Here is a 25,652-nt window from a genome sequence, read left to right on the forward strand (position 1 = left end):
CTAGTGTGTGTGTGTGTGTGTGTGTGTGTGTGTGTACTGTATAGTAAGATTTATATTACAAAGGCTTTGTTTGTTACTGTATCTGAAATATTGAAGTATTCATACTGCACAAAGTATGCACATTTTCTATATGCACAGAATACCCAGAAGACCTACTACTTTTGGTAAAATGTGCTGTTTCGCAGCAATACTATATCACACAATGCAATGTGCTTAACTTAACCTTCAATTTCCTTTGTGACAAATTTAATAATAATATAATCTGTTTTGATTTGTTATGATCTGTACACTACTCTATGTACACTACTGTTCAAAAGTTTAGGACCGATAAGGTTTTTTAAATGTTTTTGAAAGAAGTCTCTTATGCTCACCAAATCTGCATTCATTTGGTCAAAAGTACAGTAAAAACAGTAATATTTTGAAATATTATTAAAATTTTAAAAGTATTATTTCTATTTGAATATATTTTACAATGTAATTTATTTCCTGTGATGTCAAAGCTGAATTTTCTGCATCATTACTCCAGTCTTCAGTGTCACATGATCCTTCAGAAATCATTCTGATGCTGATTTACTGCTCAAGAAACATTTCTTATTATTATCAATGTCGAAAACAGTTGTGCTGCTTAATAAAACTGTGATGCGTATTTTTTTCAGGATTATTAGATAAATAGAATTTTTAAAAGAATTACATTTATTTGAAATAGAAATCTTTTGTAACATTAAAAATGTCATCCTTCCTGAATAAAAATATTAATTTGTTAAACTTACAAAATTTACAAACTTTTTAACAGTGTATATATATAAAACACATACATACATACATATATAAAAACTGTTTTTTTTATTCACTGCCTAGATGCCACTTACTGGATAAACAAAGTGATACAGGGATGTACAATGTAGCAAACAATTGCTCAAAATGCTTGTATGGTTGCATAATGTGCTATTTTACATACTATTTTTAATAGGTTACTGCACATGACGCATTAAGCTCAACATGAAATTAAAATTAAAAAGACAATTTTTCTTTCCTTAATACATAATTAATAAAATAATAATAAAAATAATTTATGCATTTAGCAGACGCTTTTATCCAAAGCGACTTACAGTGCATTCAGGCTATAAATTTTTTACCAGTATGTGTGTTCCCTGGGAATTGAACCCACGACCTTTTGCGCTGCTGACGCAATGCTCTACCACTGAGATGCATACATGTTTAATACGTTTATGATCTTATCCTGCTTGTTTCCACTGAAAACCTGCATTCAGTTCTGAATCAATTTCTACCCTTTTTTTTTTCATTGATGATGATTCAGGAAAAGATCATTTTATGGAATGAAAATGGGTTACAAATTTCTTTTCATGTTGACTTTAAGCAGTGTGCTAAAAGCATACAATTCATCAAAATATATTCTTGGTTTTTTATCAAAACTGATAGTAATGGTCAACCTTAGGCCTGTTTAACAGTAATGTGCCTGTTGAGTTTCTGAGCAGATACCAGAACTTCCCTCTGGGTGGCGCTACTCATCTACATATCTGAAGTATTCAGCACTGTACTACTATGTGACACCATACTATGAAAATAGTGCTCTGTTACACTTAAGTTTTAGCTTGCAAATGTGCAGTTTTTGTTTTCTTACCCCAGATTCTGACTTCTGTTTTCGTATCTTGCATGTCTGCATATCTTGATCATAAATTAACCCTCTACTGTCCACTGCAGTGGACAGATCATTAAAAGCCATTCTAACCACTCAAGGTGTGATGTTACACCCAAGCCACTATGGGGTTCACCTTTGACCCGTTCCCATAAGTCTACCTGACTGTCCTCATCATGTCATAGTGGTTATTTATGGCACTATAAACTCAACATGACTGATCCTTTCAGTAGCATACAATTTAATTTTTATTCAGTAATGCATTTCTTTGTAGTTTAACTGAAAATGCATCTGGTTACTGTAGTGGATGTCGTATACATAAAATTATATATTTGTTTACTGGAATTTTTCCCTTAAAATGTTTAGCTACTGTCTCTGAAACCACCATTGAGTGGCATCTTACCCTGTTTCCTTTTTCATTCTCTCTTTCATGTCTCTGTTTCCTTTTCTTGCTCTTCTAATCTGTCTCCTCTTTCTCTTGCACACACACATTCATTTCATTAATCTTTTTCCTGTTCTCATTCATGTACAGAGGTCCATGTCCCTTGTGTGAGTTTTAAACAGGATTTGATAGACAGGCATGTGATGTGTTGACCTACATGAAGCGTTCCCATCAGGGACACTGTGCCACAGTTCTTGCACCCAGGTGTGAAACTATCCATCTCCAAACAATCACTCCTGTCAAACAATACACGTTATATAACTGGCCCGATGGTAATAAGGTTCTCACAGTCTGTGGGATCATCATAACCCAGGGTAGGATAGTTTCATACAGGACGCTGTTGATTTGAAGTAGTAGATATGAATATTAGAATATTTTGAGACCCTGTTTTGACTCTTAAGTCTACTTATGACATTAGTCAGAGTTTCTTGCTCCTGGAATTTAGCTTTATAGTTTGCTTTGAACTAGGGCTGGACTATAAATTGATAACGCTAATTATCGCAGTACAATTTTTCTAGATAAAACGATAACAAGAGTTTGATAAATGTTCGATATAATGTTAATGCCATGTTAATGTTTATGCGCCAAAAGTAGAACGAAACGGCGTAACACTAACTGCACCATGGTATTGTGGCAGAAATATAGGATATTCATATTGAATTGTATTATATTATTAATGTAGACATGTATTAAATGGATTAAAGGAGTAATGGAATATAATTACAATATTTTTCTGTTATTAAGCTATGGCGTTTGTGCATTTATACTAAATTTATTTAGACTATTGTTTTTCATACAAATACCAGATCATATAGTTAAATTTTTACCATGGTATTGAGGTTCTATATTATGTGTAGTTTTAACCATGGTTGTCATGATCTAAATGTTTGCTACTATGGAAAAAAAACTCAAACAGTCAGAATAATTAAACTTCACCATATAAAAATGAGGTTGTTACTATTTTTACAGATGTTACTGTTTTTGATAATGAAGATAAATTTACAGTCAGCTCAAGCTACTGTCATATGTGCATTTCTAAGAGACAACATTTTTTATATTATTAAATATAAAAAAAGCATAATATTATATTATTATGCTTTTTTAAAGATCGTTATTTTGTGTATTTGGTGTAACAGAATATGTTGACATGCTTTAATGTTCAAAAAACACATTATTTTTCAAATACTGTACATTATTGTAGGTCCTCTATGCCGCAGAGTCTTAACTTTGATAAAGAATATCTCTTTGGTTTTGAGACTTTAGTCTTTGCAACTTCAGGGATCTTATCTATGCACAATCAGCTTGTAACACTCCAAAGAGAAAGGAAAACTTGAAATCGCATCATATGACCCCTTTAATATTGCAATATTGCACATCAAAAGTCAGGCAACACAAACCTGTTTCATGATTTGAAACAATATCTATTATAAATATTAAAGATATTTATTTGTATATATCTTTTATTTAAAAACACCCCTTTTTCCATGATTTGTCTATTTATAATTGCTTATTATAATTTAATGCTGTATGCTGACAGGTTGTTTACGAATTTAAGATTGATCTCATCACATAATCAGTCCTGTCAACAAGACAGCAACAAACCATTATTTTCCTGGTCAACCTCACTGTTTTGTTGCCGTTTTGGTTCTCACATTATGAAAAAAAAAAAAAGGTAGGTCAAGAGAGCAGTGTTTAATTCCCATGATTACCTCTATTATAATCCTGTATGTCTAAACAATCTTACATTACCGCTCAACAGTATGGACTCAGTGTTTACATTTTTTAAAAATGGTTTTTGAAAGAAGTCTCTTCTGCTTACCAAGGCTGCATTTATTTGATCAAAAATACAGTAAAAACTGTAATATTGTGAAAAATTATTACAGCTTAAAATAACTCTTTTATATTTTAAATTGTAATTTATTCCTGTGATGCAAAGCTGAATTGTCAGCATCATTACTCCAGTCTTCAGTGTCACATGATCCTTCAGAAATCATTCTGATATGCTGATTTTCTACTCCAGAAACATTTCTTATTATTATCAGTGTCAAACTGTTGCGCCACTTCATATTTTTGTGGAAATCGTGATGCATCCTTATTTTAGGATTCTTTGCTGAATAGAAGTCCAAAGAACAGCATTTATTTGAAATAGAAATCTTATGAATGTCTTTATTGTCACTTCTGATCGATTTAATATATCATTTATTAGCATTTTGAAGAATAACATGATTTCTGCATGTCTCCTTCCACCCTGTATGACTCTGGATTTTTTAATAATTCAGTTTCCTTTGTTCAGCACAACCAAACCTGACATTCATAGTTCATAGTTTGCAGTAAGCGTTTGCTCATGCTAGCGTGCAAATGCTTATGCAATGTTTGCAAATTAGTTTGCAAATGATTTTCCAAGGTATTTTATACAAACCTCAGAGAGGTTTATATCCTGAGGTCTACTGAATGTTAATTTGTGGTGGTGTTGTAGACTACCAGTTGAAAGTTTTGGACAAACCTTCTTATTCTTTAGTACTGAATTTCATCTATCTTATATTTTATGCTCTGGACATTCTTGAAAAACCTCATGAGCTGCATTCTGGGAAGCTTTAAAACAGTATTGAAGGATTGTGCATACAAAGATGCACATTTATGGACAGCTTTTTCACTCTCAAGCCTAAAGATTGTTTTATATTTGTGACCCTGGCCTGGACCATAAAACCAGTCATAAGGGTAAATTTTTTGAAATTGAGATTTATACTTCATCTGAAAGCTGAATAAATAAGCTTTCCATTGATGTATGGTTTGTTAGGATAGGACAATATTTGGCCGAGATACTGCTATTTAAAAATCTGGAATCTGAGGGTGCAAAAAAAATCAAAATACTGAGAAAATCGCCTTTAAAGTTGTCCAAATGAAGTTCTTAGCAATGCATATTACTAATCAAAAATCTTTACTTAATATCCTAATGATTTTTGGCATAAAATTATAGAAAAAATCTATAATTTTGACCCATACAATGTTTTTTTGGCTATTGCTAACAATATACCCAAGGGACTTAAGACTGGTTTTGTGGTCCAGGGTCACATTTATGAATTTATATCCAAAGCTACTTACAACAGAAGAAAAATGCACATTTGCCTCCCATTTATATTTATCTACAAAACTAATATCATGCCTTCAAGCAGACGCCTTTAGATCATTTAAGATCATGAGAAACAGATTATGTCCAAGCTTTAGACTGGTAAATATCAACCCAATTGGCATGAATTAAGGAGAATAAATGGAAAAAATGAGTGTCCACTGGCTATTTTGTTTTGACAGTGTTTCTGATCAGACCCGTCATATTATACCGCATCAGGTGGGAGTACGTTTCATTTTTACAGAAAATGAGCACTAATGTGGACACATGTTCACACACATGTGTTTTCCGTGTGATAGTGAGAATTCTGCCGCTGCGGTTCCAGTTTTGGTATTACAAAGAAAAACTTTCAAAAGGTTTTGTGGTTTCACACATTTGCCATTCGATTTGCTGAAAGGAGAGGAATCCACCAATCTACACCCTTCAACAACTGTTGTAATACACCACTTTAATGTGGTTTTATGAGGTCACGTCCCAATTATAAAAACAGTTTTGTTGTGAATCATTAAGTCTGAATCACCACATCCTGACGAAAACTTTGCAGGTATTCTCTGCTGCAGTAATTGTTGTGCAGGGTTTTGTGTTGGGAATGCGCATCTCCTTTATGATACGTGGGAAACGGTGTCATGTGTTAGATCCCTGCCCTAGCTCCCAGCATTCGTTGTCCTTTCCAGTGCTGCTCTGCTGGTTATTCAGAGCACCTCCCCTCTTTCCAGAGCTCGACCTGGTCTTTAGTGAACGGGGAAGCAGTTGACACCATTACCAACACATACACTGGCTGTTTACTTTCAAGAGTGGGGTGACCTGACCCAGCCAGCTCAACAAACACTAATTAGACTCTTCAAAACAGTTTAACCAATGTAGTTTCCAAACTTTGGCCGTTAATAGCTCAGCCGTCCGATGTGAATGCTTGTCCACAGGTCAGTGGGTTAAAAGGTGCAGATTCTTGTGCTGTAACTAGAGCCCTTTTAAATGTGTTATTTTTCCAGACGTCCATTGAAGATTAAGGTTACACGGTGGATCGTAATCCTACACTGGAGGAAGTTGAATGTTTGTTCGAGTAACAGTGCACTTGTTTGTTTTTGGCATGGATTTGCACATTTCTTCTGAAATGCAATGGTGCCGGCTGTGCATTTTATCAAAGACTCCCTCTTTCCGGGCGAAATTTCGATATAGTGTGATAAAAGCCCCCAAGTATGTGGGCTGATCTCTCCACCTGGTCTATAACAGTCTGGCTGTGACATGAAGTTTGCTAGAGGTTTTGTATTTGAATAAATATTCAAACAGCATAGTTATGGCTCTAAAATCTGATTAGATGAGCCACGTTTAAAGTCGTTGTAAAATAGCTGATATGGGCGAACTTTTAACCTAACATTTGAATTCTGTACTAATATGTCAAGTCTATTTATCTACAGTTATGCTAATCAACTATTACTCAACAGAATAATTGTTTATACTGGAGAAAATCATTTGCAAATGTCGTCTTTACGATGCTTGGTGGTTGCTAGGATGTTGTTATTGTTAACTAAAACTTAAAAATAGTTTTTGGTAAATTAAATGAAGCTGAAATAAAATATAAATATAAAAAAAAACATAGCCTAGTAAAAATGACAGAAGGACATAACAAAAATACTAAAATTTAAATGAAAACTAATAATACATAAAATAAAAGCCTATTCAAAATATGAATAAATACTATAATAGTATATAAATACTAAAATAGCACTGTTGTAGGTGGTTGATGATCTCTAGATACGGCTCAGGTGCTCCTTCAGTTTGTTTATTTTTTCAAATCGCTAATCATAAGTATCAGCAATAGTGATAGCGATGCTTGCCTTTGCAAACACCACTAATAAATGTAATTGTTTAATGAACATTGGTGTAATTTATTATGTAGTGATGGTTGATAAAACCTTTAGCTGTAATGCACAGCCTACAGTTGCTTCTTGCTTTATTTTAACATTTTCCAAGAACTTCTGTAGATGGTATTGCAACAAAACCCTTTTATATTTGTCATCTAGGCTTTTTTGTCCACTCCATTTCCTCAGAATTTGGTTTAAATATATGAACTTCCTTTTGTCAAGTCAGTTGTTGTTTTCACTTTCCCCTCAAGCAAGATGCTATTTCAGGAACAAGGGTTATTTTCTCTGATCTATTTGAGACACCCTGGCAGACGGAGGGCTAAGAACAGCTTCACCTGGAGCAACACTAACCTCTTCCTCACATGGCTGAATCGGTATATGAAAATCCCCATCGTATGCAAAGTGCATTCCAATGTAAGCTCTGTTTATTTCCCCCCGCACGCACTGCGGAATCTCTTCCAGATACCTGCTTCAGTTGTAAACAAAGCTGTCTGTGCCCTACCATGAGCCTCTGACAGACAGCTCAGCTGCATTCCTCTCGTTTTGCAGTTCGTCATCTTGTTGTGATTGTAGAGCAGATGCCACAAATGCCATAACATGATTTGATGGAGCGGGAAACGCGAAGGTGTGGCTGAAATTCCTTTCTCCCATATTCATTGGTGGTGTCTACCCACCTAGCCCTTGGGTTCTTAAAAGGATAGTTCAACCTAGGGGTGGGCGATATGACAAAAATATCATATCACGATTTTTTTTTTCAGGAAAATCACAATTCATGATTTTATCATGATTCTTTTGTCATGTTGGTTTTACTATTTTGCAAGTTGTCTGAGCAGTACAGCCAAACTAATTTCCCTACTTTAAAAACAAAGCATTACAGGGTAACCGAATATAAAATAAAAAAGAATGGCAGGCCAAAGTGGGTGAAGATAAAAATCTTTGTCATTATTTTATCTCTGTAAGAACAAAGATATGCATTATAAATACACATGATATACAAATAAAACAAACAGTGCTTTGCTTTATTTCAGGGACAGTAGGTGTATTTAGCAACAACATTCAAGAAATTGAATGAACAAATATAAAAATAAAACCCTATATTCACTTAACTGTATAAATTATACATTGATTCTTATTAACTCTTTCTCCGCCAAACACAGAATTTTCCGGATTTCCATGTTCTCGCTGTTATACGTTTGGGAGTGCTATTACGCATCTCCTGAATGAGTCTAGAATGTGCCGATCAAAAACACATGCGAGGAAGACGCAGAAACGAGCGATCTTGCATGTATGCACAATTGCACATGCATTTGAAAAACAATGCAATCATCAAAAATAAACAGCATATAAATGAAAACTGCCTAATGTTACCTAGAGAAATGTCGATCCAGGAGGTGGTAAAGCTTTGGGGGTGTTGATGGAAGCGATCTACTGCATCTTTGCTTTGATCATCCTACTGAATATGATCCAGATGTAGTATTTGATAAAAATCTAAAAATTATCTGCTTTTTTTAAATCAAAATTTTGCTTTTTTTTAAATAAAACTTATCTACATTCAAGTGTTGATAAAAAAAAAAAAGAATGCTTAAAGCTATAATAAAATGAATTTTTGTGTGTGTTTAAAAGTAGAGGCTCTGTTCTTTATATTCATAAAACAAAATATTCTGGGGGCCATGAAATTTTAGTGAAAATCATCAAAAATGCTGGCGGTGGCTGGCAACGTTTTTCAAAAACGCTAGTGGGGAAAGAGTTAAAGCAACTGCATTAAAGTTCTTCAGTCAAGAGCAGTGAGTGATTTTTCTCTTTGTGTTTTCTGTTATCATTTACTCCCTCTCAAGAGTTTCTTTCTTCTGTTGAACTTGAAAGTTGTTTTGAAGAATGTGGGTAACCAAGCAGTTGTTGGTCCCCAGTGACTTCCATAGTATTTTTTTCCCACTATCAAATTCAATGGGGACCAGCAACTGTTTGGTTACCCACATTCTTCAAAATATCTTCTTTTGTGTTCAGCACAAGAAAGAAATTAATACAGGTTTGGGACCACATTAGAGTGAGTAAATAATGGCAGAATTAAAATTTTTGGATGAACTATCCCTTTAATGACAAGCGGCAGCATGTTTAGTACTATTAGGGCCTGTTTGCACCTTGTCACTTCATGTGTTTTCTCTGATCGGATGGCTATCCGATCGTGAACAGACCTTGTGTAAATTCCCTCCGAAACGCTTTCGAGGTGGATTTGATCTTGAAAATAGCTGATGATGAGTAAAATGCAGTGCATATCTGTTGCTTTTGTTGATGTGAACTCTGTTACATTTGCATATAGCGCGGGAATTGAAGATCGGATTTATATCTGTTTTGCAGAGACATTTATGTGGCCAAGTGTAAATGGGGCCATTTTAACAAATTAGATATCCGGTCACCTAAAGACACATTAAGTGACCAGGTGTAAACAGGCCCTTAGTCTGCTGTCACTTTAAGGCCTGTACGCATCTTACAGGCAAGCATCCGTTTAGGCCCTTAGTCTGCTGTCACTTTAAGGCCTGTACGCATCTTACAGGCAAGCATCCGTTTTTCTCTCAACTGTTTGGATAAGAAACACACATGAGTTGTGTCCCAAATGACGCACTATGTACTCAACCATCTAGTTTATGGATTTCATAAGGGTATTTGGTCATCCAGCATCCAGTCTGATAGTCTCTCCTCTCTGCTACATAAGGAAAACTGACGACTGAGCGCTTGAAGTGTGCAACATTCCAACTTTGTTTTTCTGTTGTTTAAAGGGGTCATATGATGCGATTTCAAGTTTTCCTTTCTCTTTGGAGTGTTACAAGCTGATTGTGCATAGATACGATCCCTGAAGTTGCAAAGACTAAAGTCTCAAAACCAAAGAGATATTCTTTATCACAGTTAAGACTCTGCCACGCCCCCCTAAAACGGCTCAAATGTGTTTTTTGAACATTAAAGCATGTCAACATATTCTGTTACACCAAATACACAAAATAATGATCATTAAAAAAGCATCATATGACCCCTTTAAGTATATCATCTGGATATTTGAAGTGCGCTTTTTTATTAGAACACACTCTTTATGCTACTAAATAGTGCCCAAGAATGTGAACTGTGACACAAATATAACAGGTTTATATATACTGTATATACAGTATATATATATATATATATATATATATACCACCTTAAACTCCACTGTTGATTGGATATAATAGGGACATTGTTTAATAAAACTTGAAGTAATGAATTTTAAGTTTACATAAATCTTCAAATCAGTCACAAGCAGATCAGCGCACTGGATGAGTGTGGATATGAAATGTGAAAATGTTAGGTCAGCTTTCAACTATCTTTTTATTGGTCCGGCATAGTATTCCACTCCTGGACATCATGTACTCTGGTTTTGTGGCAAACATGGAGCAAAGTTTGAAGCCATGCTGGAATCGGGTTGCTAGTAGATTCCTTGTCATTACATTGATCGACCCCTTCTAGGACAGGAAAGTACAGGTTTCAACATTAGTACCGCTCACATAACATCTTTTTATAGTGCTTGGTTTCTATGAGACGGGAAATGGTATAGAACTTGAGGATGTTGACTAGTTTGATCCAGCGTAAACCAGCAAGCTTAAGTTGTCTGACAATGAGCTGTAGAGCAAAAGTCAAGGAGCATATTACGATTAATCTATTGCAAATGCTGTTTATAATGTCTGTTTAAACGAAAACCATTATGAAACTCAGTTGTAAAATGGTCTCAATCACTTGACTCGCAGACGGTGGTTGTGATAAGACCGTCTGCACCCTTTAACTTAGTTTTCTCAGTCATAGCTGCACCGTGAACTTTTGCACATCTGGAAGGCAGATGCTCAGCAAGTCTCCCCAACTTTCACCTAGACACCACCAAGACTGTAAGAGCTGCATCTTCTCTTGCCAGTGTACAGAAAACATTGTCATCACCTAGGGCTGAAACGATTAGTCGACATTATCGACAACGTCGACAATCAAAAATTGTCAACATATTTTTGTTGTCGAGTAGTCGTTTGATCTCATATGACCTAATGTAGGAGCCTGCAATAACGCGGTTTGACCAGTGTGGCGCTGTAGCGCAAGACTGTAATTCAACTCTCCTGATGCAATTCAAGAGAAGAAGACAGCGCTTCAGGTGAGAAAGCAGCAGTTTAAAACGCATCTGATTACAGCGATGTGGATGTTGCACGAGCTCTGCAGTTCAGTACTCCAGTAAAGTCCAGTCACGTCACGTTTATTTATATAGTACTTTATCAGTGTTTCCCTGCCATTATATTAGGGGGCGCCCCGCCCCCCTTGAAGGTTAAGTTAATTTTATTTACTTTTATTTTCTCTATAGCGCCAGATCACAACAGAAGTCATCATTTAAAGTTACCTTTTCTATAGAACAGGTCTATACCTTGTTCTTTTATTAAACAAACTAAATAGCCTTATGTTATTTATCTTATTTACACGACGGCATGTAATTTCTGTCCCTACTTTACATGGTCGCGTTCTCTGTGTCGCGCACAGCGGAGTTCCGCCCCGATGCGCGCGCACACACAAGTGAGCACATTCACACTCCCATGAGTATTTGTAAATATTAAGCCGCAAAACGACTATTTAAATATGAATTCTGTGTGTTAATGAATGGCGCAGACGCGCGGTTTTGTTTACTACTCATACTGAAGCGCGCGTGATGCTTTCAGTGATTTCAGCATCTGCTGTCTCACTAATGAGGACATAAATACATGAACATCTCCAGAACTGCTCTGAGAGTCACTTCATGAGCATTTTACCATTTCATTTGAGTAAAACTATCCTCATATCACATACACACAGAAATGTAAAGGTATTCACGGCAACCCGTAAAAATAAAAGTTCGGTTTAACTTCGGCAGAAATATATTACTGTTGTTCAGTAGAATGTAGGCCGACATAATAGGCTGCTGCTACTACTGCTACTAAAATTATTCAAACCTTATTTTTAAGGAATAATCATACAATATTTCTTCAATGTTTTTTAGAATTTGGTAACAATAAAACATAAGGTTGGAAAAAATAAAACTTTTCATAGGACCCTAAACATGTAGTTTGTGTTAAACTTTTAATAAATTGATGTTAAATTAAGTTTCATGATAATTAATTAATTAGATTATAATTAATTAGACATGCTTTTTGATTAATACAATTTAATTTAACCATTAAAAAGTAGTCCAGAAAAATTTAAATGGAAAAAAACGGAATTTCATTAAAGTTATAGTTTGGTTTGCAGAGATCAAAGCTTGATCTAGCTCAGGACTGTTTTGATTATCATAACCCTATAAGGTATTTTAAGAGAAATTATGTTGTGAATAAAATAGTTTATCCAAAAATAAAACGTCTTATCACTAAACCTTTATTTTGTTTCTTATCCATATGACTTACAAACAGAGATTTTAGGCACAATGATGTGTCATTCAGCTACTTTTTCATATAGCTAATTAAATGGAGCCCTAGATGCATCACCATCTCTTGGCGTCATTTCTTGCAAAACCAAGCTGTTGATGAAATCGTATAGACACATAATTCAAGTCTGGAGTTTACACTGGATTTTCAGTGGTCCTCTATGACCTGCATGGAGTGTGCCAGTAGACAGTCTCGTGAGCATGAATGAGTGTATTTGTGTTTCTGAAGCAATAGTAAGCTCTGTGTTACTCCCTCATGCACCCTCATGATCACCGGCTGAATTTTCTGGCACTAATGTAACTCAGTTCAGTCCGTACATAAGCCATTCTTTGATATCTAACTGTACTTCTTCAGCTATGGAAAGCACATGGTCAAGTCAAGTCAAGTCACCTTTATTTATATAGCGCTTTTAACAATACAGATTGTGTCAAAGCAACTGAACAGCATTAATTAGGAAAATAGTGTGTCAATAATGCAAAATGACAATAGTAAACACTAATTTTCCAGTTAAAGACAGTTCATCATTGAATCAGTGATGTCTTCATTCAGCTCAGTTCAGTTTAAATAGTATATTTGCAATCAAGTCAACGATATCGCTGGAAATGAAGTGTCCCCAACTAAGAAAGCCAGAGGCAACAGCGGCAAGGAACCAAAACTCCATCGGTGACAGAATAGCGGCAACCACGCTGGCGATGCTAGCGGGCTATTTGCTAATAGCCAAGTACACATGGTGTACTTTGAAATACGTTTGTGATCTGATCCCCCTCAATGTGCTTGTGAATCAATATGCATTGATCTATATGATCATAATCTCAAATTCATAGTCTATTGAGGCTCTGCAGATAAGTGTACAGAACACACGTTAGTCAATAAGGCCGTTGAGTGGAGTTACCTTTGGGCCTGCTGTAACTGGTGCCTGTTTTTAGAGTACCGCATCGATTAATTTGTTTGAAGAGCATGTTTACTGATCGGCTGTTGAGGTGGACGTGGCCTGTCAGATGTTCTTGTGAGCAGTTGGAGTCAAGGAGCATATGGGAGTGCAGGTCAGAACGGCTCTTTCTGGATGAACTCTGCAACTCATGTTCCACACGGTCATATTTGGACACAGGGCATCAAGTTTGAAGTAATTATAGTGAAAATATCTGTTAAGTCATACCTGTTTGCATCATAAAGCAATTGTAAAATAGCTACAGGAATATGTCATCCAAAAATTACAATTCTGTCATATTTACTTGAGTTCATGTTAAATCTGTGTGACTTCTGTTAAACATAAGGTGAATTTTGATGAGCATTCTAGCCATGCTTTTCTATATAATGAATATGAATGAGGTCTGGGCTTTCAGGCTTTAAAATTGCAAAAAAAAGTACCATCAAATGTCATAACCAATCATTTGACGTGTACAATTTATTCCAGTTCTTCTAAAGTCATATGATAGCTTTGTGTGAGGAACAGACTTTAATATAAGCCATTATTTACTAGTGATCATTGCCTCTTTTGGTCTTTTAACCATTTTGACCGGATCATTGAGTCTGTGAACCAAGTCAATCTGATTTGTGAACTTGATCAACTCATTCAATTAAAAGATCCAACTAAAAAGAATGATTAATTCATAAATCAGACATGACACTAAGGTAGATTTTACATGAATGATAAGTTAAATTATCCGACTGTTTCTCACACAAAACTATCAAATTATTTCATATATTTATATACAGAGAGATAGGAGGATGACATGAGAGGAAATAAATAACGTCAAAATAATTTTTTTTGTGTTTTGTCATTATTTGTATTTTATTATGGCTGACTTTTTATGAAAGCTTTGCTTTAACTATGTTAAAGTGCCCCTATTATGCCATTTTGAATATTGCCTTTCATGCAGTGTATAATGTAGCTGTATGTGAATGTAAATGATCTGCAAAGTTGTAAAGCCGAAAGTGCACGATAAATAAAGTTATTGTCTCCCAAATGAAAGAATCAACTCTGAACAGCCTTAAACGAGTCGTCAGTAATTTGAATCCCACTTCCGTGACGGCTACACCTAACGGGGTAACACATTTGCATAATACCCGGCTATGTTCTACATTGGCTGGCCGTGAACAACTTGACCCACCCTCAAACACTGTACTTTGTTCGTGTGGTTAATGTCATGTTGAGAAGACGCTGTGTCCTACGCTATGAAAATTAATTTATTTTCACTTCCGAAAGATGAGGCTGCAAGGAATCAGTTGTTAAAATTCCTTTTTTCCACTGTACCACAGCAGTACAACCCCAATCCTTTTTTGTGTTTGCATTTTACTGATGGCTGCTCCTCTTATCTCGGGGAGTTCGAAGGCAGAATTCACAAAACGCTTGCTCTTGAAAGATGGCTCAGTACCCAGTTTATTTGGACCAGTTGGCTCCACTGAATCACAACCTGTAAGTATGATAAATAATAGATGTTTATATTTTCTTCGAGCGTTCAAAACGGAACTATTGCAATGGCATATTGTTTTCTGACACGCGCTGTACATGGTAGACCAATCACAACAGACTGGGCCATCAGACCAATCAGACCAATCAGAGCAGATTAGCGCTTGCTCTTGAAAGATGGCTCAGTACCCAGTTTATTTGGACCAGTTGGCTCCACTGAATCACAACCTGTAAGTATGATAAATAATAGATGTTTATATTTTCTTCGAGCGTTCAAAACGGAACTATTGCAATGGCATATTGTTTTCTGACACGCGCTGTACATGGTAGACCAATCACAACAGACTGGGCCATCTGACCAATCAGAGCAGAGTAGGCTCACAGAAAGGAGGGGTTTAGAGAGACTGCATCTTAGAACTGCTTCGAATGAATCGTTTGAGAATCACTGGAAGTGATATTAAATGCATATTTTGAGAAAACGAAAGCATTTTTTGACCTTGCATGCATGTAATCCTATTGTAGGAGACTCCCAAAACAATATTAGGAACAAATGGCTTAATAGGGGCACATTAAAATGGCTGTAATGCACATAGTTTATTGTTTTAATAACATTTGCACAATATACATTGGGATCCAAAAATCAGAGACCACTAGTAATCAAATAGGTAAAGACAATTTGAATTTGAATTGAAATATTAATATTTTGGTTTAGAATATACTTTCATGACAGCAGCACTTGAGGTGACATTTTGAATGTGGGTTTTCATATTTTGAACTCCACTAGTTTGGTATAGGTTGCTGTTGTTTATACTGAGCTTTATTTTCAATTTGGCAATTGCGTTTCTCTTCAAAGCATCCATGTTGTAGTTGTTTACATATGACACGTTTCCTGCTGCAGAAATATGTGAATGAAGCTCCTAAACTCACGTAGGGTGTGTAAAGTTCATGGGAATCTTCAAATTCGATTCTTCTAATTCAACTCATTGTGATGTCACAGCGGCTCTGTTTTTTGAGGATAAACCTTATCGATGACCGCCAGACCTCAAGGGCAGGTCTAAGCTCTCTGTTTTGTAAGCTGGGCCTGCCTCTTTCTTAGAATCGAGACACTATCTGTGGCCTATACATTAGTGGAAGTGAGCTTGTGGTTTTGCTCTTGCTTGGTGGACCTCTGCTCTTCTCATTTCTCATGAATTCTATCAGCGGCATCGCTCTTTCGTGGTAGACCTACCCAGTGAATTTCTCTTCCGCTTTTTTTATTGACTGTCAACCTCTTCTCATCAGCGTGCCCGCTGGCTGCAGAGAGGTCAACCGCTCACTTTTAGTGTTGGGAAACGTCCTATTGCAGGGTGATCGTTGCGGTGGGCTAGTCATGTTTTCACTGCAGTTGAGACACATGCTAAAGGTTGTCATCATTTACTCACCCTTATGTCAGTCCAGACCTGTAGAAGATATTTTGAAAATTGTTTGTGTTTTGTTGTCCATAAAATAACCCATTGTGGTCCAATGGTGTTTGCAGCTATTAGAATATTTTTTGTCTATTAGAAAGACTATCAACATAGAAACTAAATAATTGATTTCCACCTAGATTCTGACTAATAAAGTGCATGATAAATTGTTATTGGTGCAGCTTGCATAAAATGGGTGTAAAATATCCTGTAGACTTATAATGTAATTTGACAGTCCAAAACTGTAGAAGACATTTTGAAAAGTGTCTCAGCGTTTCTAAATTTCTTTAGTGTTTCACAGAAGGTAAGTCATACAGGTTTGGGTGAGTAAATGATGACAAACATTTTGGTAGGACTATCCTTTTGTTGGGAGTTTTGAAAATCCCTTAACCCAAAAGTATAAATGTTGAAGATGCAGTTTAGGTCAACATAAGTTATACTTCAGGGAATATTTTTCCTTAGTACTCCTCATTGTTTGTACATGCAAAAGTTCCAACCGAGTGCAAGGCCCCACGTGGCAGCAACACTATAGTAAAGCTGTTTGTTATTCAAATCTGGGGTGAAATCAGGAAAAAGAACGAAGGCAGGTGTTTATTATCACACATGAGTCAGAATAATGCAAAGGAGCGAAGGGAAATCCCTGACTCTCCCCCGCGGCACCCACTGGCAACGGGTCTGATTATCCACTGCACTGTGCTGTAATGAATGGAAATGGTAAGACAGATGGAAATACCAACAACAGGCCAAATGGAGAACCAAAAGCAGACCGAATCTCCAGCTGCTGTTCTCCCCCTGTGTTTGAGCTGATCTTCCTACAGCTTCAGGTGTCAGGGTCCTGATTTTAACAAATGAACCTGTGCCTTAAGGGCTCACTGGACCTATTTAGAAAACTAAAAGCAAAGCTTTTATTGTTCTAAATGCAGATTTTTACTTGACAAAAAGAATAGAAGTGGCTTCAGAACTAAACCGTAGTGTTGCGCCAACAGCATTCACCTTCAAATGAACACGTGTCCAGGTGTTAGCATTCATAAATGGACAAACCTAGGGAGTGACATTTATAGCTAGCCCATGAAAACAACATGGACCTGCCAGAAAATGGCAACTATTGTTCATGTTGGGAGCAGAACGACAGGTTCTTTCAGATCGAATTAATATCCTAAGAAGCACAGAGCGTTCACTCATTGCCTGACTTGTGCCAATTGCAGAGCATCATAGCAATAATGAATTGTTCTTGTAAATCAAATAAAACTTAATAAGAGGTTTTGCTATAGGATATTCAGCCAGACATTGAACTAAACCAATGTTTCTTCACCAACGACGTCTACTTTCTGTATCAGATAACGTTTAGGCAGGTTGACAGGGCCTCTTCGGGGAACTAAAAAAGTGCAAGTGTCTTTAAATAAAGCACCTGTATTTGTTTGAACTTTCATTTAAAGCTTGTTTTTTTTTTTAGCGAGGTAAGTGCAACTTCCTTAGTCTGTTCAGAAGTGTCACAACAGAAGTAGGCTGATACCGCGAAAGAGGAAATTGACTAAGAGATTCTCAGAATCGTTGCGGCAAGTGGTCATGTGACTAGCCGGAATGCGCTTTGAGGCTGAGGCTCATTTGCATATCACTGCTTTTGGAAGAAAAAGGTGTCGGCCTCTGAGCAGAGCTCATACACCAGTTTGTTTACATCTGCACCATATTTGGGCCCCTTGCCTTGCTTTGAGTCACTGGCACATAAATGAATATGATAAAGCCCGCCAAAAGTGGCTTGCGGAACGAGCCGTGTAGCCTTGCATGCATGCATTACAGAATTTGCCTTTCAAACCGCTCAAGATGACTCAGTAGTTACTTGCACACTGTTATTTTATAAAGTGTTAAAAAAGCAAATTTCATGCAGCTATAATAACTAAGATGAACAATATTATGCATTTAAGTTGTGTTTTTGTTGTTATTTAAATTTGTATGTCCCAAAAGTGAAGACATAAATGTAACAAAAATTAAATAAAGTTCATTGAATACAGTGTGTGGCATGGAATAAATGTATGCAACAAATGTATGCAATATGTACATTGTGTGCATTGTTACATTACTAAATTACTTTTTATTTTGCAGAGACACTACACAAAATTGAAGAACGTGCAATAAAAATGTTATTAACTCTTGTAAAATGAATGCATGCAAAGATCATATTGTGTTTATTTGCAAATAACCCTGCTATCATCGTCTTTCTACAGCTGATCAGGTTTACGGAGACCAAGATATGCACGAAGTCGTCCGCAAACATTGCATGGATTACTTGGTATGTGATGTTCTTTCTTTGGGATCATCAGAGTGTACAAAACCTGACCGTGTTTTAATTAAATTCTTGCTTTCTGTATGATTTTACTTGCAGATGAAAAATGCAGATTACTTCTCAAACTATGTGACAGAGGACTTCACTACATACATCAACAGAAAGAGGAAGAACAACTGTCATGGAAACCATATTGAGATGCAGGCTATGGCAGAGATGTACAATCGGCCAGTGGAAGTTTATCAGAATGGCACAGGTGAGTGGAATTTGCATTACAGTGTCCATAAATTTGAATTATGGACATTTAACTATATTCCATCATGCAAGTACCTTAGTAAATAGCGATGACCAATTTGAAAATTGTTTAATGGATTTATTGGTGTTGCAAGGAATTATATTAACATGCAATATGTTTAACAGCGTTTGTGATGCATGAGTAGATCTTGTTCCTTGTTCTCTGTGTTTCTGAATGTTGTTTTGATGGCCTCTTTTAGAACCAATCAACACGTTCCATGGCATCCATCAAAATAATGACGAGCCAATCAGAGTTAGTTACCATCGGAATATTCACTACAACTCTGTAGTGAATCCCAACAAAGCCACTATTGGAGTTGGGCTCGGACTTCCTGCCTTCAAACCAGGGGTGTGTATCTGCAATCAATCAATCATTTAATAAAGTATTTTACTAATTATTTTATTAAGACCAAATTACATTTCTTTTTAAATTGTACAACTCACAATAAAAAAAACAGATTTATTCTTTTCGTTAGACTTGTAGTAAGATAAAGTGATCCATTAATTAGAAAGTCTTTTGTAAGTGTCATTTAAGTGAGAATAGCTGGTGATTGTTTGCGACTGGGCTGTATTTTCAGTGTGAAATATGCTAATTGCTCTGGCACTTCGGTGTTACTATGTGTATTCTTTCACGTACACCTCCATCTGCCTATGCAAGAACAGCCATTTTTTTACATGTTTAATTTTTTTTAAAGGCAGTAATGACCTGTGTTTCCTCTTCAGGAATGTTTAACAAAGTCATTGTGGGTTTGTGAATTAGGAAGTCCATTGAAAATACTGTCTCATCAGATTGTTCCTCCCTTTCACTCAGGCAGGTCTGTCAGCTCATCCAGAGTCTGAATTTGGTGACAATCATCATCAAAGCCACAAAAAGACAACAAAGTCTGACCCACAGTGTCCCATTTCCCAGACTGCTCTGGGTGGAGAGGGGGGAAACATTCCACACGTCGGTGATTTTGGGGGGGCCCAATTAACAGCACGCTGTCTTGTTTACGTGCCACATGCCTTGTGATCATTTAAGCTGGGCAGATCAAAGACAGATCATGCCTTCCTATCAAAAACAGAGCCGCAGTGTGTGTGTGTCCTGGAGCTCTCCGACTAATTTGTGGCTAAGAGGGAACACTGATGTGAAAATTTCCATTATCACTCTCCTAAGGTATCAATCAATAGCTTTGTAACTTTAACAACATGGAGGCATTGTCCAGAAAAGCTAGACAAAGTTTGCTGGAGGAAATGCATCATACAGTTTAAAAGTGTGCTATCTCGGACACTTGATGTGCATCAAGATCTTAACCTCCTAGAGCTCCCCCATATCACGGTCAGTTAGTTTAGTATAACAGTCTGTCCAGATGGGTAATGAGCCAGTACACTGTCCGAACATGGGCACACTGTTCCGGAGTGGAGGACATGTAGCACAGTGAGAACAGCAAGAGAAAAAAGAGATACATCTTGAAACCGTCGACTGCAGCTCGTCCAATCAGAAACCCTCTGTTTTATGAGATGCGTTCTGTATTTCTGAGATATGACGTAGTCCATCATCCACTCTTAGAAAGTGTTTCTAAAAAAGAGGTCCATCCATCCATCCACCCATCCACCCACCCATCCATCCACCCACCCACCCAACCAACCAACCAACCAACCCATCCATCCATCCATCCATCTTTGTTCGTTCTGTCCATCGTTCCATCTATCATTCTATGAATCTATCCATCCAATTTTAACTGTTTTCACTTGTAAGAAAAGATGTGAAAGTGTGATATAAGAAACAAAATATTGAAATACTCAATGCTGTGATTGACTGAACTGAATCAAGTATTGTGGAGATTTGTGAAGTTCATTAGCCTAAATGTTGGTTGTTTACAGTTGCTGTCAAATGCAGCTCCTCCAGTCAGAATGCAGTCAAAACCCTCAGTTTTATGAGATGTGTTCTGTATTTTTGAGATGAGTGTCTTTTGTCCACTTTAAGAAAATGATTTATTGCTCAATCTGCATATAGGGGAAAATGTTTCTCCTGTTCCCACAAATCAACTCCTCTTCAGGGTGCTTGAGCAGAAAACATTCTCACCTGTCACCTGAGGACAAAACTGTGGCCTTTAATTCCTCTTCTGTATATTTCTCTCTGTCTCTACGCAGTTTGCAGACCAGTCCCTCATGAAGAATGCCATTAAAACGTCAGAGGAATCCTGGATTGAGCAACAGATGCTGGAGGACAAGAAGAGAGCCACAGATTGGGAAGCCACCAATGAGGCCATAGAAGAGCAAGTGGCCAGAGAATCGTACTTACAGTGGCTTCGAGACCAGGAGAAACAGGCACGGCAGGTGTGGAACCTCCCTGTTTTCATGCTAATCCTAATAACTACCTAACTTCATGTCTCATTCGATCAGAACCTGTATTTATATTCTTAACAGCATGATTGTCAATAGGAGTCAGGTAGTTAACATGTGATAATTACTTCACAAAAACTTTTGGCATCATAAAATAATCACTGATTTAATGCTGATTGCACAGGAATGATTTCCGAAAGCAACAAGCAAGATGTGGTGCCTGCTTCATTGGTTAAGATACACATAGCTAATACTATCGGCTACTCACGTACATGCAGACTATGTGGTTTGCGTTTTCACACTTCAACCAGCTATGAACAAGACCCTTCTTCACAGAAACAATAGGCTTTCTTATAAATCACATTTTGAACTGACTGACAGCAGTATATCAGAAAGAAATGAATTTTAAAATGTGCTTCTGAATTGAATAGTCGTTTTATCTAAGCGAACAAACATAAAATGATTTTAATGAACTTTGAAGATATGAAGTGGCTGTTCACTTATCATTTGTGAATTGAACGTGTTTACATTTGTCACTCCCTCAGCCTCGTAAGGCCAGCGCTACATGCAGCTCCGCCACGGCTGCGGCCTCCAGTGGTTTGGAAGAATGGAATGCCCGATCCCCACGCCAACGTAGCTCCGCCCCCTCTCCGGAGATTCCTGATCCTTCACACTCGGACACAACCGCTAAGCCCCCCTCCCCGGCCGGAACGGCCCTCGCACTATCCAAACCCCCATCACCCTGTGCTCCAGGTCAGTTATCAGGACAGTGTCATTAAAACTATCAGTTTAACTCTATGATACATTTCCTACAGCATTTCCTCCAACAAGCCAATTTATAGGGTAAATGATGTTCACAGATAATTAAACTGATTATAAGGAAACCTGTCAAGAACATGTCCGGGTTGTATTTCACCTCAAAATCTAAAGGAATTAAATGAGAAATTATATTTTGCTCAAAGAAAGCCTGTTCGTACAGTTCAAATTCTCTTATGTACTGTACACTACCGTTCAAATGTTTGGGGTCGGTAAGATTTTTTATGTTTTTGATAGAAATCTCCTCTGCTCACCAAGGCTGCATTTCTTTAATCAAAAATACAGTAAAAACAGTAATATTGTGAAATACTATTACAATTTAAAACAACTCTTTTCTATTTTAATATATTTTAAAATGTCATTTATTCTTGTGATGCAAAGCTGAATGTTCAGCATTACAGCATTGTATATAAACATAAAAATACATTAAATACCATTATTACAGCAATTATTATGGTACTGTGCAACAGTAATGCATATATTATAAGAATTATTATTATTAAGAAGAATGATTAAGTAATTAAAAAAGCCTCAAAACTAAATTGTCCAGATGCATCACAGTAATTAATATTTGTCTTAAGTCGCTTGGGTATATTTTTAGCAATAGCCAAAAAACATTGTATGAGTCAAAATCATCTATTTTTCTTTTATGCCAAAAATCATTAGGATATTAAGTAATGATCATGTTCCATGAAGATATTTTGTAAATTTCCTACCGTAAATATATAAAAACTTAATGTTTGATTAGTAATATGCATTGCTAAGAACTTCATTTGGACAACTTTAAAGGCGATTTTCTCAGTATTTAGATTTTTTTGCACCCTCAGATTCCAGATTTTCAAATAGTTGTATCTCGGCCAAATATTTTCCTATCCTAACAAACCATACATCAATGGAAGTCAAATAAAGTTTATTTATCCAGCTTTCAGATGATGTATACATCTCAATTTAAAAAAAATTACCCTTATGACTGGTTTTGTGGTCCAGGGTCACATTTGTGCTTAATTTAAATGCCACTATGCAAAAATCTTAATGTCTTAAAAAAATAGACAAAAGTTACTTTATGCAAAATATTTTTTTATGTGTGTGTGTGGTCTTTTTATGAAAATTACCAAAAAACACTGCAGGAGAAGCCTCGTAGATAGAATCTCAGTCTCTGAACTTTAGTCTTTTTTGATTTCCTGTGTTCTTGTCTCGCCGTTCAGGTCCTAGTAACCAGGCTTGTGTTGGACCAGACAGACCCACCTCGTCTTCTCTAGTGTCTCTGTATCCAGCACTGGGCTATCGGGCCATTATGCAAGAGATGTCCCCTACTGCTTTTGGTGAGGAAGTGGAATCATGCTTCCCGATCCGTCTAGCTGTCCTGCCTGATTCCGTGTGAAAGAATCCAGGGCTCAGGAATGCCATGTTAATCACAGCGCTCACTTGCCTTCCTCATGCGTCTCACACAGCTTGAATCTGTGATGTGATCCATGTGATTCAGCGTGGAAATGTGTGAAATGTACCCAGCACTCATGCAGAAAGCAGCATGTACAGTCGTTATGTGCAGTTAAATACACTTGATTGCAGCTGAGTAATGGCACCCCCCCAGCTACTGTTGACATCAGCTAAGAACTTCAGAAGGTGCAAATAGGGAGTGAATGTTTTTCACAAATGTAACTCTTGTAATGGATATACATCAGTCTAAAAAGATGGACACACCTACTCATTCTTTATTATTGCTATTATGCACATTTGAGAATAATAGTAAAGGTATTAAAATAATAAAAGATATTAATTTTATGAAGTTCCTATGTATGTTTCACACTTGTTACCTGGTTTGGTTTTACTAAATCATCAGTCCTATGTATTAAAAATCTAAAAATTTTAGATTTATAAAGAAATTCATTTACAGACACTACTGGACAAAAGTTTGGAATAATTAAGATTTTTTAAATGTTTTTGAAAGTCTCTTCTGCTCATCAAGGCTGAATTAATTTGTTAAAAAAAATACATAAAAACCAGTAATATTGTGAAATGTTATTACAAGTTAAAATTACTGTTTTCTATTTGAATATATTTTAAAATGTAATTTATTGCGGGGATGCAAAGCTGAATTTTCAGCAGCCATTACTCCAGTGTCACATGATCCTTTGGAAATCAAAGAAATTAATACTTTTATTCACTTAGGATGTGTTCAACTGATCTAATTTAATAATAAAGACATTTACTGTAAGGTAAAAATAAATAAATACTGTTCTTTTGAAGTTTATTCATCATAGAATCCTTAAAAAAAAGTGAATAATTTTCTACACTGATAAGAACCATTATTAAAAATGGATGATAATTGAGCAGAAAATCTGCATATTAGAATGATTTCTGAAGGATCTTGTAACACTGAGGACTGGATTAATGATGCTGAAAATCCAGCTTTACCACACCAGGAATAAATTACATTTTAAAGTATATTTAATTAAAAATTATTCCAAACATTTGACAGGTAGGGTATATAGTTATCTATAAAACTAATGTCAAGCATTTGAGCAGAAGCCTTTAGATAAGAAATTCAGTCCCGTGTGTTTTGACTTGTAGTGTATATAATGCGTTTTTATCTATGTGAGCAAACCATGATATGTCTTGTTGCTGTTGTTTTGCAATAGGCCTAACAGACTGGGAAGATGACGAGATATTGGCGTCCGTCTTGGCCGTGTCACAACAGGAATACCTCGATAGCATGAAGAAAAACGCCATGCATAGAGAACCTTCTCCAGACAGCAGTTGATAAAAGAGGGTCGAGGCACAATCTGCACCCGAAGCAGGAGGCAGATACATGGGGATCAAACCAGTCACATTCTCTCCATCATCATGCAGTTCACACGGTCCTCCCTTTCCTTCCCACATCCATCAGTCCATCACTGGCCTCAGCCGTTCAGCAGCCCATTGTTGTGATACTCACCTAACCACTCCTTTTCTTTCTTAAGCCGTTCACACCATCATTGGACTTCTTTAGATGCATGTGAAAATAAACATGACTGATATCATTATAGAAAACATGGGGAAGCAAAAAGTTATTGAAAAAAAAGTCATACTTTATCCTCTTAATTAATTGATTAATATAATCTTGTTTTATATTCAGCAGCCCATTGTTGTGATACTCACCTAACCACTCCTTTTCTTTCTTATGCCGTCACACCATCATTGGACTTCTTTAGATGCATGTGAAAATAAACATGACTGATATCATTATAGAAAACATGGGGAAGCAAAAAGTTATTGAAAAAAAAGTCATACTTTATCCTCTTAATTAATTGATTAATATAATCTTGTTTTATTTTCTTGTTTGGGATGAAAATGCTCTTTTTTTTTTCTTGGATTAAAAAAAAAAAGAACTTTCTGAAGAAATATACTTATTTGTTGGCATCCTTTTTATACAGTCTTGATTTCCTTAACGTATTAGTCAGTAAGTTTCGTTTGTGATTTATGTGAATTTGCAATATTTTTGGATGACTTCACTATTAATTTCAAATGTGGAAGACAGTTTTATTAAAAAAATAAGGTGTGTCT

General features: G+C 36.4%; 1 protein-coding gene across 1 annotated transcript in view; it reads left to right on the forward strand.

Moving 5' to 3' along the window:
- LOC107734530 (OTU domain-containing protein 5-A) overlaps positions 1-25,160 on the forward strand; it is a 28,499-nt gene extending 3,339 nt beyond the window's left edge. The window contains exons 3-9 of the mRNA XM_016546510.1: positions 18,616-18,680; positions 18,774-18,930; positions 19,169-19,317; positions 21,102-21,287; positions 21,839-22,046; positions 23,315-23,431; positions 24,749-25,160. Of these exons, the coding sequence (XP_016401996.1) occupies positions 18,616-18,680; positions 18,774-18,930; positions 19,169-19,317; positions 21,102-21,287; positions 21,839-22,046; positions 23,315-23,431; positions 24,749-24,870 (1,004 nt within the window). The 3' untranslated portion in view covers positions 24,871-25,160. The remainder of the gene's footprint in view (positions 1-18,615; positions 18,681-18,773; positions 18,931-19,168; positions 19,318-21,101; positions 21,288-21,838; positions 22,047-23,314; positions 23,432-24,748) is intronic.
- Positions 25,161-25,652: the final 492 nt, after the last annotated feature.

Source organism: Sinocyclocheilus rhinocerous, unplaced genomic scaffold (genome assembly GCF_001515625.1).
Source record: "Sinocyclocheilus rhinocerous isolate Xijiao unplaced genomic scaffold, SAMN03320098_v1.1 scaffold99, whole genome shotgun sequence".
Taxonomy (NCBI): domain Eukaryota; kingdom Metazoa; phylum Chordata; class Actinopteri; order Cypriniformes; family Cyprinidae; genus Sinocyclocheilus; species Sinocyclocheilus rhinocerous.